Source organism: Cetorhinus maximus, chromosome 8 (assembly GCF_964194155.1).
Source record: "Cetorhinus maximus chromosome 8, sCetMax3.hap1.1, whole genome shotgun sequence".
NCBI classification, from domain to species: domain Eukaryota; kingdom Metazoa; phylum Chordata; class Chondrichthyes; order Lamniformes; family Cetorhinidae; genus Cetorhinus; species Cetorhinus maximus.
Genome location: NC_135886.1, coordinates 107,018,298 through 107,035,217, shown reverse-complemented (window position 1 = coordinate 107,035,217; position 16,920 = coordinate 107,018,298). Strand labels below are relative to the sequence as shown.

General features: G+C 43.7%; 1 protein-coding gene across 2 annotated transcripts in view; it reads left to right on the top strand.

Moving 5' to 3' along the window:
• Positions 1 to 16,920, top strand: part of efnb1 (ephrin-B1) — a 224,595-nt gene that overhangs the window by 118,738 nt on the left and 88,937 nt on the right. For both annotated transcript variants that reach the window (XM_078547367.1, XM_078547365.1), the window contains exon 2: positions 10,859 to 11,136. In XM_078547367.1, coding sequence (XP_078403493.1) covers positions 10,859 to 11,136 — 278 coding nt within the window. The remainder of the gene's footprint in view (positions 1 to 10,858; positions 11,137 to 16,920) is intronic.

Sequence of the window (16,920 nt, the reverse complement as noted above, 5' to 3'; positions counted from 1 at the left end):
TCAATTTTTGACTGTTGTATCTGCCTGTGTAATGGTGACTAGATTTCAATAAGTCATTCATTTGGCTCTGAAGCATTTTGAGACATTTGTGGAAAGATGAGTTCTTGCCTTTTCTTCTGTATTGCACATGGCCAGTTACTACAAACTTATGTTCACGCTTTCTCATTCTGGGTGCAGATTTTCCTCAATATTGGGAGAACTTGGATCAACAATGGCTAAAGCACCTTGCTGCCTTGTATAGATAAGTCAAGAGCTCAGACCCCTGTGGTGAGAATCAAAATGATGGACCTGATGCTATGTGCTGCTGAAATTCTTCTTTGCCTCCCGAGGCATATACACTGTGTTATTAATGCTACAGGGCACAGGCACATGCCTATAGAGAGTAGTAACTATAAATAGATTTTGATATAATTGAAGTGACATTAAATTCCTGTTGAGCCTCCTGGGGAATTGCTCTCTCTCCTCAACTTGTTTTTCCCTTGTCTCTTTTCACAACAATGTTAACTCTTTGTAGCTGGAGTTCTTTCTTTCCTTTTGCTCTTTCTTATCCCTCTTTTTCTCTTATTATAATCTATGGAGATTGTAGATTAGACTAGACCATACTATCTGAGAAATAGTGACTCCTAGAGTTATTTTTTTTTTAAAAAACATAGGCAAGTGAGGGAAGGAAGGAGATATTGCATTCACCCCTTTGTGAGCCTCAATGCCAAGAGAGGGCATAACAATGAAAACTGTGATGTATCCAGGGCACACTATTTGCAAAAAATATACTTCCGGGGTCAATCTTACTCAACCCCAGCTACATTACACTGTACAAAATCTATTTATTTCCAAAACAAAAATAAAAATACCTGGAAAAACCCAGCAGGTCTGGCAGCATCTGCGGAGAGGAGCACAGTTAACGTTTCGAGTCCGTATGACTCTTCAACAGAACCAAGTAAAAATAGAAGAGAGGTGAAATATAAGCTGGTTTAAGGGGGGAGGGGGGGTGGGACAACTAGAGCTGGATAGAGGGCCAGTGATAGGTGGAGATAGCCAAAAGATGTCATAGACAAAAGGACAGAGAGGTGTTGAAGGTGGTGATATTATCTAAGGAATGTGCTAATTAAGGGTAGAAAGCAAGACAAGCAAGGTACAGATAGTCCTAGTGGGGGTGGGGTGAAGAAATCGAAATAGGCTAAAAGGTAGAGATAAAACAATGGATGGAAATACATTTAAAAATAATGGAAATAGGTGGGAAAAGAAAAATCTATATAAATTATTGGGAAAAAAAAGGCGGGGGGGATCGGAAAGGGGTGGGGATGGAGGAGAGAGTTCATGATCTAAAATTGTTGAACTCCATATTCAGTCCGGAAGGCTGTAAAGTGCCTAGTCAGAAGATGAGGTGCTGTTACTCCAGTTTGCGTTGAGCTTCACTGGAACATTGCAGCAGGCCAAGGATGGACATGTGGGCATGAGAGCAGAGTGGAGTGTTGAAATGGGAAGCGACAGGGAGGTCTGGGTCATGCTTGCGGACGGACCGAAGGTGTTCTGCAAAGCGGTCACCCAGTCTGCATTTGGCCTCTCCAATGTAGAGGAAACCGCATTGGGAGCAAAGAGTGCAGTAGACTAAATTGAGGGAAGTGCAAGTGAAATGCTGCTTCACTTGAAAGGAGTGTTGGGGCCCTTGGACGGTGAGGAGAGGGGAAGTAAAGGGGCAGGTGTTGCACCTTCTGCGGTTGCATGGGAAGGTGCCATGGGAGGGGGTTGAGGTGTAGGGGGTGATGGATGAGTGGACTAGGGTGTCCCGGAGGGAACGATCCCTGTGGAATGCTGCCGGGGGGGTGAAGGGAAGATGTGTTTGGTGGTGGCATCATGCTGGAGTTGGCGGAAATGGTGGAGGATTATCCTTTGAATGCGGAGGCTGGTGGGGTGATAAGTGAGGACAAGGTGGACCCTATCATGTTTTTAGGAGGGAGAAGAAGGTGTGAGGGTGGATGCGTGGGAGGTGGGCCGGACATGGTTGAGGGCCCTGTCAACCACCTTGGGTGGAAAACCTCGGTTAAGGAAGAAGGAAGACATGTCAGAGGAACTGTTTTGGAAAGTGGCATCATCAGAACAGATGCAACTGAGGCGAAGGAAGTGAGAGAATGGGATGGAGTCCTTACAGGAAGCAGGGTGTGAGGAGCTGTAGTCGAGGTAGCTGTGGGAGTCGGTAGGCTTGTAATGTATATTGGTGGACAGTCTATCACCAGAAATTGAGACAGAGAGGTCAAGGAAGGGAAGGGAAGTGTCAGAGATGGACCATGTGAAAATGATGGAGGGGTGGAAATTGGAAGCAAAATTAATAAATTTTTCCAGGTCCAGACGAGAGCATGAAGCAGCACCGAAGTAATCATCGATGTACCGAAGAAAGAGTTGTGGGAGGGGGCCGGAGTAGGACTGGAACAAGGAATGTTCCACATACCCCATAAAGAGACAGGCATAACTGGGGCCCATGCGGGTACCCATAGCCACACCTTTTATTTGGAGGAAGTGAGAGGAGTTTAAGGAGAAATTGTTCAGTGTGAGAACCTCCCTGTCGCTTGCCATTTCAACACTCCACCCTGCTCTCATGCCCACATGTCTGTCCTTGGCCTGCTGCATTGCTCCAGTGAAGCTCAACGCAAACTGGAGTAACAGCACCTCATCTTCCGACTAGGCACTTTACAGCCTTCCGGACTGAATATTGAATTCAACAATTTTAGATCGTGAACTCTCTTCTCCATTCCCCCCCCTTTTTTTTCCCAATAATTTATATAGATTTTTCTTTTCCCACCTATTTCCATTATTTTTAAATGTGTTTCCATCCATTGTTTTATCTCCCCACCCCCACTAGGGCTATCTGTACCTTGCTTGTACTGCTTTCTACCCTTAATTAGCACATTCCTTAGATAATATCACCAGCTTCAACACCTCTTTGTCCTTTTGTCTATGACATCTTTTGGCTATCTCCACCTATCACTGGCCCTCTATCCAGCTCTACCTGTCCCACCACCCCCTTAAACCAGCTTATATTTCACCTCTCTTCAGTTTTTACTTAGTTCTGTTGAAGAGTCATATGGAGTCGAAACGTTAACTGTATTCCTCTCCGCAGATGCTGCCAGACCTGCTGAGTTTTTCAGGTATTTTTATTTTTATTTTTTGTTTTGGATTTCCAACATCCGCAGTCTTTTGCTTTTATCTATTTATTTCCAATTTAGTAGAGTTATTATTTTATCACATTGATTACCTAGGAAAGGTTCCAGCAAAGTTGGAAGCTATTGACTTGATTCAGTGTGTGCATGTCTCTGGAGCATCTACTTAATTTTTGTGAAGGAGTCTTATGAAGCCACATTCAGAAATCCATAACCTTCATATGTTGTTCTCTACTATTTCTTCTTTCTGCCATTCTTAAACATTATTTGTGATCCTCAATGATAAGGAGGGAGGAGATCTGGTTCCACTCTTCAATTTAATACAGAGGGTCAACAGCCCATGAGACACTGACTCTCTTATGTTATTCAGTCTCTGAAGGTCAAGTCACTTCCCTTAGAGTAGTATCAACAGTGAGAGTACTTCATGGCTGCAGCCAATGGCATGGAGTTGATGTAGATCCACTGTGTGTGTATGTGTGCATGCGTGCGCAGGTGTCTGGCGTCTGGATGCTTTTACATTAGAAAGCTGCAGTCGCCTATTACGCACAGTAGATCTCTTGCCTTAAAAGCTGACTTGCCTTGTTCTGGCAGCCATAGAAACACATATTTTCCATGGATTTGAGTCTTGTGAATAGCTGTTGAATTTGCCTGTCTTCAACTCTGATTGGCATCAGACAGAGAATGATACCAGAAAGAAATGTAAACGGAGTGGGTGGTGGCAGGAGACTGACATGGGCTAGTTAAGGAACATTTCCCCAGAAATATGATTATTATGTAGGTATAAACAGAAACCTGTTGGTTCCTGCATAAGTTGGCAGAGGCTGTATTGCATGTGGTGGCGTATGACTGCCCTCAAAATGGCTCTGAGCCACATTAAGGCTGGATGTTGGTAAAGGGATGAGGTGTTTGTGCTATACAACATGCTTGGTTTAAGACTACCATGTTGATGTTACTGCTATACTGGACAGTGTCTGTGTTTTGTCTATACACCCTCCTTTACTAAATACTGTCTGTTATCTGCCTTTCGGGAAGATGTGCCTATTCAATTTTAAAGAAACTGCCACATTATCAAAACTCCTTGTTTTTATACATAAAGTTTGTATTCATACTATCAAAGGGCTTTTTTTAAGAACTGGACCACTTTCCATTCCTGGCGAATCGTACCAGCATTAAATAATCCCAAGTCAGGTATTGCATGGGCTAAGTGCAGAGTGAAATTGCTTTAACTGTGTGCCTCAATACCAACCTCAGAGGAGCACACCCTTTTGCGTCAATAGTGCACACTATTGCACCAGTTGGTATTTTTCTATTTGTAAGCACATTCCACTCATTCATCACCCCATCTTTGCTGATTTAAATTAATGCCCAGTCCTCCAATGTCTTAAATTTAAAATGTTCACCCTTGTGTTTAATTCCTTTCATGGCCTTACTGCTCCTTACCTTTACAGTCTCCTCCAGCCTGACATCCACCAACCTCCCACTCCTTCCCTCCTGAATTATCAATTGCTCGGACTCTGGCTACTTTTATATCCACCCTGCCCTCTTGAATGGAAGCCAAGAGAACATAGCAACACCACACTTCCCAGTTCTGCGCTATTGGATCCACAGGCAACGGACAATCTATCCAAACCTTTTAGTTGATAGTGTCTGAGAAGACTGCAGTTTTTCCCCAGACACCACAACTGAGGTACGCCAGCTGCTGGAACCTGACTTGCAGCCACTTCCCACAAGGCCACTGCCTTGTCTGCAACTATGAAGGTGACACCAGCAATTAACTATTGTGCATTCATGTGCTTCCATGTGGCTTTTCATGACATTACCAACTGACTAATAGATGAGTCTACTGTATTAAGTTTGTCACAGCTAGCTTGTTCAAGCACCTCTCTTCTTTCCTAGCTCCTTCTGGATGCAACAAAGAGGTAAGAGAAGGAGATAGACCACATTGGGTGAATCAGGTAGAGGTAAGGTCCCTCTGGAGATCCCAGGCTGGTTATCAGATGCTGCTTTCTGTTAGTAGTCAGCACCTGTGAGGGACAACAGCAACAACAAAGTGCATTTTTATAATATCTTTAACTTAGAAAACCATCCAAACGCACCTTCAGAGGTGTGAAGTATGAAGAGTCAAAGCCCTCCCAAAGGAATATATTCTTTAGCTCTTCCCCTTCCATGGAACATCCTGAGAAAGAAATGTAGACCTATTGTGAAAAATGAGAGGGATGGGAGTCATTAAGATCCTGCTACTCTGAACTTTGTGTCCAGTGAGATCAAGTATAGAAAGAGACTAAACAGTTAGTGTGACTCAGCCATATTGGGTTGTATTTGAAGGATACATAAACAGCCTTAGATTAGTCTACTGGTGGTGATAACTTTTCTCACTGCCTAAACTTGAAATGACGTGAGCAGATTTTCCTTTATCTATATTTTTGTATCATCTGTAATATTGGGCATCGTACATTTGGTAACATAAACTGGTCGTGCATAAAAAATGTTTGATCTGAACAGACTAAATATGTCCCTTGTTGTGGACTGAGTCATACTGATCAGTAAGATGCTCAGCTTCAGTATCACATTTTGTCGAGTTAACTCATCGTGGTGAAGACTCGATCACTATGCAGTGGTCTATTAGAAAATTTGTGTTTGTGGATATTAGGACAGGATAGGATTGGCCTCATTTGTAAGACCCATTCCAGGGAAAAGAAGCCTGCTGACAATCATCGTTCAGTTGAGGAGACTTGTGTCAAATACCGCTTGAGATGAGAGTGACTACCTTTGACATCAAGACAGCATTTGACCGAGTGTGGCATCAGGGAGCCCTAACAAAACTGGAGTCAGTGGCAATCAGGGGGAAAACACTCCACTGATTGGAATCAGGCCTAGCACAAAGGAAGATGTTTGTGGTTGTTGGCGGTCAATCATCTTAGTCCAGGACATCACTGCAGGAGTTCTTCAGGGTAGTATCCTAGGCCCAACCACCTTCAGCTGCTTCATCAATGACCTTCCTTCCATCATAAGGTCAGAAGTGGGGATGTTCTCTGATGATTACACAATGTTCAGTACCATTCGCGACTCCTCAGGTACTGAAGCAGTCCACATCCAAATTCAGCAAGACCTGGATGATATCCAGGTTTGGGCTGACAAGTGGCAAGTAACACACAAGTGCCAGGCAATAACCATTTTCAACGAGAGAGAATCTCACCACCGCCCCTTGACATTCAATGGCATTGCCATCACTGAGTTCCCCACTATCAACATCCTTGGGGCTACCATTGACTAGAAGTTGAACTGAACTAACCATATAAATACTGTAGCTACAGGAGCAGGTCAGAAGCTAGGAATCCTGTGGTGAGTAACTCACCACCTGACTCCCCAAAACCTGTTCACCATCTAAGAGGCATAAGTCAGGTGTGTGAGTGTGAAATTTGAGTAGCCATAAATGAAAATTGAATCATTATTTCAAAATTTTGTGGAATTCACATACCTGTGCTCACTTACATGGATGTTTTTGCTTTACTGCTGCTGCCTTCTAGATTGCTCCTTAACCAACTGCACTTTCAGATGATGTCCACCATTTCTTAAAAAGCTGAATTGCTACTGAGTTCAATAACAGCCTAATGGTTGTGTAAGTACTTTGCACCAATGGAACGTGAGGACATGAGTTTACACCCACTACTCTCAGCCCTCAACCAAATCTACACAAGTGGCTTATTTCTGGTACCAGCTGTCTATAGAAAAAGTAGACAGATAAAATCTTTTCTCTTTCTTTCTATCTCTCTGGGAGAAAGTTGGCAGATTTGTAATATGTAGGTGTCAACTGTCATATTGTGCTGAGGGGTTCTGTTCTTCGTACCCAGGGCCAAAAAAATTCTGACACTGTCTGGAAATGGAAATCTACACAGCTAGCTTCCAGACTGTAAGCTTGCATCATCAAATAACTAATGTTTAGACCTCGGATTTTGTGCAGTTACAGATCTTGTGGTTCTAAAGGGAAACACCTTAGCGGTATGTTTGATGCTATAATGTTGATATAATTACATAGCAACATATCACCTGATTTCTGGAGAGGCCTGCTCAATATATATATTGTCCAATACAATAAAACATTAGGCAAAGAGAGTTTTGCGCAAGTGGGATCTCAGTACTTGATAAGACGATTTTGGTAGTGTTTGGCCCCTGCAAAAGCTGATAAGATTACCACAACATTCTTGTAAGGAATCAAGTTACGAGTTTACCAGATGGTTTGTTTAACCTCGAAGTGCTTACTATCAGACTAAGGAAAACATATATATCTGACCCATTAAAGCTCTTAATTGTTAACTAGGGAGACATTTAGAAAAATGCCCGCTTATCTAGACATTTTAAAAACATAGGCCACTCTCTGTAAATGATAACTAAAACACATTGGAGCTTGTGTGGGGAACTGGAGTGAAAAACTGAGTTTAAACTGTTAGCTTGTGATAGCCATCTGTCTCTGTAAAACCTTAATCCAAGAAACATCTGAACATTAAGCATTGCATCCAGTCATGTAGAGCAGCAGGGATATCAGATAGTTGGCATATAATCCAGCCAGCTGCTGCTCCATTCCTTTGTGGCTGTAATGGAGTCAATGTGATGATCAGAACCTATGATGCATCCATACAGGAAGAAAATTCAGCACAGTGTGTTTAGTCCATACTCTTTTATTTTCTCCTGTTTCCTTTCACTCCTGAAGACATCAGGTATCCTTCAGTACTTTGCTCCAGTGACCTTGCTTCAAGTGTCAACCTGGAGGTTATCAACTGTCAGAGATCGAATATCCAAACCTGGCCCTGTTCCTCACCTAGTTATCATATACAAGTACTTTACAGGAAGAGTTACCAAATTGGCCTAGCCGAGGGGCACAGAGGACAATTCCAGTCTTCCTGACGACAATCTGGCCAAGATTAGTTAATATAGCAGTAAACTGGAATTTAACCTCGGACCTTTGTCCTGTTCTGCTGAGGTATCAGGAAGAACTTGTTTCTTTGCACTTTTTTGCCTTGTACTTATTGTTGAGGATCTACAGAATCTGATAGGTTTAGAAACTTAAAAGTTCAAGACAAAAAAATGTTTAAAATCCATGCCCTGGAAAAAGAATAATCCCGTGTCTTTTTTTATTCATTCATGGGATGTGGGCTTCGCTGGCTGGGCCAGCATTTATTGCCCATCCCTAGTTGCTCTTGAGAAGGTGGTGGTGAGCTGCCTTCTTGAACTGCTGCAGTCTATGTGGTGTAGGGACACCCACAGTGCTGTTAGGAAGGGAGTTCCAGGATTTTGACCCAGCGACAGTGATAGAACGGTGATATATTCCCAAATCACCAAGGATCTGCTGTAAAATTGGACAACATTGTCTGTACCTCCTAGTATTGGGTAATCTACAATACAACATACTCTGTATAAAACCCTGACCTGGGAACGTCTCTATACCTCTGGGATAAAGAAAATAGTAACAGGAAAGATTTTCTCCTAATCAAGAAGCCACTGGGCGTCACCCAGGTGACATGCTCCTCACTTCACACATTATTGCAATGAACTCCAGAGTTACTTGACAAGCATGTGGTCATGATATATGTGTTGGTAATTATGATGAGATTTTCTCTAAAGACCCTCCTTCCCAGGGATGGACAATTTGTATATTTTTCTTCCATTTTGTGCACTGAACCCAGAGATTGAATGGGGTTTCACCAAATTTCATTTTGATTACAGGATAAGAGGTTGAGCTTATTTTAATTTCATTTACGCCTACTCCTATTGTCAGATATATTGTTGGTAGATTCCAGGACGTTCCTGCTTCCCATGTACATGCATTCATCTATATTTGAGCTGTTTGTTCTGTGTCTGGCCTTTAGTATGCTGCCTGGGCTGAGAAAGCATTTATATAGCACCTTTCATGACCTCAAGATGCCCCAAAGCATTCAACAGTTAAAGAAGTACTTTTGAACTGTAGGCCCTGTTGTAATGTAGGGCTAGTAAAGACGCAATGCTATATGTTATTGACCAGGTTTACACTGCAGATGCAAATTGTCCTCTCCAGAATTATTTTTTGTCTCTCCTGAAGGTATTAGCTCTGCTAGAATACAGTTCTGAGCAGTACAGCAATACAGTAATGGATGCCATGCTATCTCCTGTCCAACCACTGATTCTAGTGTACATGTGGGCCTAGACAGTGAGCATCCATGGGTTGTTCTGTCATGGTGGAAGGCATTTGATGGAGCTGATGTGGTTCTTACCCGCTGGCTGGAAAGCCAGCAAGTGGTCACCCCCTTTTAGGAAGGCCTGCCAAATGAAATGCCAATCAGGCACTTAACCGGGCAGCGGTGGGCCTTCCCTGGGATCAGTGACCTTTGGAAATCCCACATCCTTGAGAATTGCTGGCCAATCAGAGGCTGGCAGCTGTGCATTGCTTGGCAGCATCACGGGGTTAGAGATTGCTGCTGCCAGTAATATGTTGACCCAATGCCCAGGATTGCCAAGGCATCCAGGTTACAGGTGAGCAATGGTCGGGTGGGGGAGCTGCAGGAAGGGGGGAGAGGAGTCAGCAGCAAGGACGGGGGTGGCTCGCAGTGGGCCCATCTTCCCAATGCCGGGTCCTTCGATAAGACACTGACTGCCTTTGAACGAGAGACCTCCGAGCCTTCCTGCCCCGGGGCTTAATTGGAGCAGCGGCAGGAAGGCACTGAGATCCCCATCAGCCATCCTCCCACCTGAATAAATGACCCTTGCCATGAAACTTGCCTTGGGGAAGGGCATTAAATTCTGCCCAGTGCTTCAACGCTGAGCCAGGTCTTTGCAGCAGAGTTCTCTGGATTGTGGTCAGGAGAAGGAATCTTGGCTCATTTATTTTCCCTTTCTTTAATCATGGGGGATTAAGACTAATTGTAACAGCCCAGCAGTTATTGCAGCAGAGATTAACTACCTCATCGCTGATCATGAATCAAGCCATGGATTTTCCTGGTTGTTAACTCATTCTGGAATCATTGGAGAAGCCAGATAGATTTTTCAAAAAACCCTTTCAATTTTTTTTAGCTGTGGCTGGCATTGCATTTGATGCAGCAAGATATCCCCCAATGGTCACAATCTGTGTTTTACAGTGGAGTTCACTCCAGGTGTTTTGATGAGCAATGATATGTTGGCTCAAAATAACTTGTAATAGAAATGTTGCTTTTTTGGATAGTAAAGTGGAGGAAGTGTTACTCAAACCATGTATTTTAAGTGGCCCCAGTGGTTCAATACACTAATTAGTGGTAATGAGCTCTACACACCAGGAATGCCATATTTTGATCCGGTTCCCTATTGAATTAATTGATCTCAGCCAGAGCTGTACTACAGCTAGCCTCAGTCGTCCTGGGCTAAGCAGAAGAAAATCTGACAAGTTTCATGCTACTTGTCTCTCTTCTTTTATAATGTGTTCATGTATGGAGATTGAATGAGGACAAGATCAGGCTTGACATACCTGTATCAGGGAAGACAATGGGAGAAAATGTTGAGGGGAGGGAATAGTTGTTCTCTTCAGATATATTTGAGTATGTGTTTATATTTATGGGTCAATAGCAGGCAGTTATTATAGTGCAATGGTATACACTACAATTGCTGGATTTCAAAGGGTCCTATGGTATTTCATTGGTAGTGGAAACTCTGTTCTGTTAAAACGTCAGACTTATAACTCTTCTTGATCCTTATTTTTTTAGATTCCAAGCTGGGAAAGGCCTGGTGTTGTACCCAGAGATCGGCGACAAACTGGATATAATCTGTCCGAAAATGAGCAATCCAGACCAGTATGAATATTACAAGCTATACCTGGTGACCGAGGCACAGGCAGAGGCATGCAGCACTGTCATCAACCCCCAGTTGCTTGTTGCGTGTAACAAACCTGATAAGGAAATAAAATTCACTATCAAATTCCAGGAGTTTAGCCCCAACTACATGGGGCTAGAGTTCGCTAGAAACCGGGATTACTTCATCATCTGTGAGTACCCACAGGGTTGGGGGCATTGTGATTAGATTGTAATAATATAGGATTCCTGGCAATGAAATCTAGGTCAAACTAAGTCATTATCAGTTTGACAGACCAGTAAATACATGAAATAAGCACTCAGCGTGACTGGAGAATTTCATCAAAAAGGGCACAGTTGGGTACTCAATATACCTGAAAACGAGGCATTCAGGAAAGATAGAGAAGGAAAGAAAAAGGAGGGGTAGCAATATTGATTAAGGAGAACATTACAATGCTGGAGAGAGAGGCTGTCCTCGGTGGATCAAGGGCAGACTTTATTTAGGTAGAGCTAAGAAACAACAGAGGTATCATTGCACTATTGGGTATATTCTAGAGGCCACAGACTAGTGGGAAAGATCTGGAGAGCAAATTTGCAGGGAAATTACAGAGAGCTGCAGTAATTATAGAGTAGTGATAATTGGGGGCATTAATTATCCTAATATAAACAGGGCTAGAAATAAAATAAAGGGAAGAGAGGAGGAAACATTTTTGAAATGTGTTCAGGAGAATTTCTTTGATCAATATGTAACTGACCCAGCGAGGAAGGAGGCATTCCTCCACCTAATTCTGGGGAATGAGGTGGATCAAGTGTTGGTAGGGGAACTTTAGGGAACAATGATCACAGTATCATAAGGTTTAAGTTAGCTATGGAAAAGGACGAGGAGCAACCTAGAGCATTCTAATACTTAATTGGAGGAGGGCCAATTTCAGTGGAGTGAGAACAGATTTAGCCAGGGTAAATTGGAACCAAAGATTGGCAGGCAAAATTGTCGTGGAACATTGGGCTGCCTTTAAAGAGGAGGTGGTTTGGATACACTAGAGATAGGCTGGGCATCTAAAGCCAGCGCTCCATAGGTGACGAAAGAAATAGAGGCCTGGATTCTCTGTCAAGGCGAAAATCCTGGAAATGGCCAAAAATTCTAAGCCCCGCCCCTGAACCCGGCATTTCCCATCTTTGCTGGGGAGGGACAGGAGTTGGGCCGGCCTTGGCGCATGCACGATTCATGGAGGCAGCTGGCCATTTAAATCACCAGCTGCCTCCACTGAAATGGGGTTTTGGAGGAACAGGAGTGTGGAATCTGGAATGTGCAGAATAGAACAGGTAAGAGGAGGTCTGAACTTGGTAGATGTGTTTGGATACCCAGGGTACCCCTTTGGAGAGGTATGGCCCCCCTTTGGATAGGGCCCTGGGACACCTTTGGGAGAGGTAAGACACCCTTTGGGAATGTTAAAAGTGAACATGATTATGCACTTCTTATGCACAAAACCATTGGAACTGTCAAGCTGTCAAAGAGCTGTCCAGCTGTCGAGGAAATGTTAAGGTGCTGTCTAGCAAACCTGCCAAAGTTGTTCAGGAGGTGTCAAACCTGTCAAATCTATCCAAGAAGTGTCAAAGCTTTGGGGCCATGGGGTTGGGTAGAAAGGCACAAAGTTGACATGGGGGTATAGGGTGGGTGGTGGGATATGGGTTGGCATAGGTTGGTATGATGGGGCATAGGGAGTGTGTGGAGGAATGACAGCTGGAAGAATGCTTTTATGTTTCATTATTTTTATTTACTTAAACGCAGTGCCAGGGCACAGAGGCAGGCATTATGCTCAGCCCAACTCCGCACCCAGCAGCCTGTGCATTTGCTCTGGGGTTGCCCGCCCTGACTGTTTCAGCCCACCCCCTCCCTGCCTCCAACCAATAAGCCAAGCTGCGGAGGGACATTTTTAAACATCTCCTGACTCAGTGAACCCAACCCGGGGATGAAAATCTGGGCCAGAGAGTAAGATGTCAGGCTGATAATACAGCTGAGCATCAGGCTGAATATAGAAAGTTTGGAGGTGAAACGCAAAAGGAAACGAGGGAAAGCGGGCGTCTGAGAAGACACTGGCAGCTAACATAAAAGAGAATCTTCTATAGGCATATGACTATTGAAAGGGTAGTAAGAGGAGGGGTGGGATAGATTAGGATCTATGCAGGGACATGGCTGAGGTACTGAACGAATATTTTGCAATATGGCAAAAGATGCCGCAAAATTCAAACTGAAAGAAAAGGTATTTGAGACACTGGATGGGCAAAAATTTAAGTTAAAAGTATGCATTAGAAGGGCAGCCTGCACTTAAGTTGATAGATCACCAGGACCTGATGGGATGTATCCAAGGATAATGAGGGAAGTAAGGGAGGAAATTGCTGAGGTACTGGCTATAATTTTCCGATCCTCCTTAGATATAGAGGTGCTGTCAGAGAACTGGAGAATTGCAAATATTACACCTTAGTCAAAAAAGTGTACAAGGATAAGCCCAACAACTACAGGCCAGTCAATTCAATCTCAGTGGTGGGAAAGATTTTCAGAACAATAATTTGGGACAAAATTAATCGCCACTTGGCCAAGTATGGCTTAATTAAGGAAAAGCAGCATGATTTTTTAAAGGCAAATCATATTTAACTAACTTGATTTCTAATGAGGTAACAGAGAAGGCTGAAAGAAAAGGTATTTGAGACATTTCCAAAAGGCATTTGATTAAAGTGCCACATAACAGGCTGGTCAGCAAAGTTGAAGCCCGCAGAATAAGAGAGAAAGTGACAGCTTAGATATGAAGTTAGATGGATAACAGGAAACAGAGCATTGTGTTGAACGGTAGTTTCTCCAGACAGGATGACGGTGTACTATGGGGCTCCCCAGGAGTCAGAACTTCCACCACTGCTTTTCTTGATATATCATTAATAACCTAGACTTGGGTGTACATGGCACAACTTCAAAATTTGCAGGTACCACAAAACTTGGAAATATTGTTACATGAAAGACTTCAGGAGGACATATACAGGCTGGTGGAATGGGCAGACACATGGCGGATGAAATTTAATGTTGTGAAGTGATACATTTTGGTCAGAAGAAGAGGAGAGACAATATAAAATAAAGAGTGCAATTCTGAGGTGGTCTAGGAACAGAGAAAGACCAGGGGAGATGGCAAAGCAGGTTAAAAAAGTGGATAAAAAGGTATACAGGATCCAGTACTTTATAAATAAAGGCATAGAGCACAAAAGTAAAGAAGTTACGATGAACCTTTACAAAACATTGGTTCAGCCTCAACTGAATCAATTCTGGGCGCCACATTTTAGGAAGAATGTAAAGGCTTTAGAGAGGGTGAAGAAAATAGTTACAAGAGGATGTAACCAGTAGAGCTGATGAGGGGGAGCCAGTGGATGTGGCTTATTTGGACTTTCAGAAGGCTTTCGACCAAGTCCCACAGAAGAAATTAGTATGTAAAATTAAAGCGCATGGGATTGGGGGCAGTGTATTGAGAAAACTGGTTGGCAGACAGGAAACAAAGAATAGGAATAAACGGGTCTTTTTCCGAATGGCAGGCAGTGACTAGTGGGGTACCGCAGGGGTTGGTGCTGGGACCCCAGCCATTCACAATATATACATTAAAGATTTAGTTCCCTCATCTAAATCAAATGTCTGCAAATTTGCAGATGATACAAAGCTTGGTGGAACGGTGAGCTGTGAGGAGGATGCAAAGGTGCTTCAATGTTATTTGGACAAGCTGAGTGAGTGGGCAAATGCATGGCAGATGCAGGATAATGTGGATAAATGTGAGGCTATCCATTTTGGTAGCAAAAACAGGAAGGCAGATTGTTACCTGAATGACTGTAAATTGAGAGAGGAGAATCTGCAGTGAGACTTGGGTGTCCTCGTACACCAGTCGCTGAAGGTAAGCATGCAGGTACAGCAGGCGGTAAAGAAGGCAAATGACACATTGGCCTTCATAGCAAGAGGATTCGAGTACAGGAGCAGGGATGTCTTGCTGCAATTGTACAGGGCCTTGGTGGGACCACACCTGGAATATTGTGTGCAGTTTTGGCCTCCTTATCTGAGGAAAGATCACAGAATCACACAGTGCAGAAGAGGCCCTTCGGCCCACCGAATCTGCACCGACACGTGAGAAACACCTGACCTACCTAATCTCATTTACCAGCACTTGGCCCATAGCCTTGAATGTTATGATATGCCAAGTGCTCATCCAGATACTTTTTAAAGGATGTGAGGCAACCGGCCTCCACCACCCTCCCAGGCAGTGCATTCCAGACCGTCACCATCCTCTGGGTAAATAAGTTTTTCCTCACATCCCCCCCCTAAACCTCCTGCCCCTCACCTTGAACTTATGTCCCCTCAACTAACGGGAACAACTGCCCCCTATCCACCCTGTCCATGCCCCTCTTAACTTGTACACCGCGATCAGGTCGCCCCTCAGTCTTCTCTGCTCCAACGAAAACAACCCAAGTCTATCCAACCTCTCTCCATAATTTAAATATTTCATCCCAGGCAACATCCTGGTGAATCTCCTCTGCGCCCCCTCCAGTGCATTCACATGCTTCCTATAATGTGGCAACCTGAACTGCACACAGTACTCCAGCTGTGGCCTCACCAAGGATCTATACAACTCCAATATGACCTCCCTACTTTTCTTGCTATAGAGGGAATGCAGCGAAGGTTTACCAGACTGATTCCTGGGATGGCGGGACTGACATATGAGGAGAGATTGAGTCGGTTAGGATTATATTCGCTGGAGTTCAGAAGATTGCGGGGAGACCTCATAGAAACCTATAAAATTCTAACAGGACTAGACAAGATAGATGCAGGAAGTATGTTCCCGATGGTGGGGGAGTCCAGCACCAGGGGGTCATAGTCTGAGGATACGTAGTAGACTATTTAGGACTGAGATGAGGAGAAATTTTTTCACCCAGAGAGTTAGTGGTGAGCCTGTGGAATTCGCTACCACAGAAAGTAGTTGAGGCCAAAACATTGTATGTTTTCAGGAAGGAGTTAGATATAGCTCTTGGGGCAAAAGGGATCAAAGGGATGGGGAGAAAGTGGGAGCAGGCTATTGAGTTGGATGATCAGCCATGATCATAATGAATGGCGGAGCAGGCTCGACGGGTTGAATGGCCTACTCCTGCTCCTATTTTCTATGTTTCTATGAATGACAGAGCAGGCTCGAAGGGCCGAATGGCCTACTCCTCCTATTTTCTATGTTTCTATGAATGGTTCCAGGGATCATGGACTCCGGTTTTGCGAATAGATTGAAGAAGCTGGGGCTATTCACCTTAGAGAAGAGAAGATTCAGGGGAGATTTGATAGAGGTATGAAAAATTGTGTGTGGTTTGGACAGAGTAGATAGAAAGAAACTCTTCCTATTGATGGATGGGTCAAGAACCAGAGGATGCTGATTTAAGGTGAATGGCAAAAGAACCAATGATGACATGAGGAAAATCTTTATGCAGAAAATGTTTAGGTCTGAAATGCACTGTCTGTGAGTGTGGTTGAGACAGATTCAATTGAGGCCTTCAAAAGGGAATTGGTGGAGCACCTGAAGAGAGTGAATTTACAGAGCTATGGAGAAAGAGCAGGGGAGTGGGACTAGCTGAACTGTTCTTGCAGACAGCCAGCCTTGACATGATGGGCCGAATAGCCTTCTGTGCAGTAACCATTCTATGATTCCATGATATCTAAGCAACCTTTTGCCAACGATGTCACCATGCCAACTCGTCTCTCGCTCAAGGGAATTCTCAGGATTATTCCTAACACACTGCACCACAGAACAAGGGAATGCATATTATGTGTTTGTGATTCCCCACGTGAAAAACTCTTGATTTCAGTCACTTGGATAGTTGCTGAGAGGAGGCTGGGTCACCACTCAAGTGGAAGGAAGAGAAAAGCTATACAAACCAATTTATATATATATATATGAAAACATTCATTTGGTGAA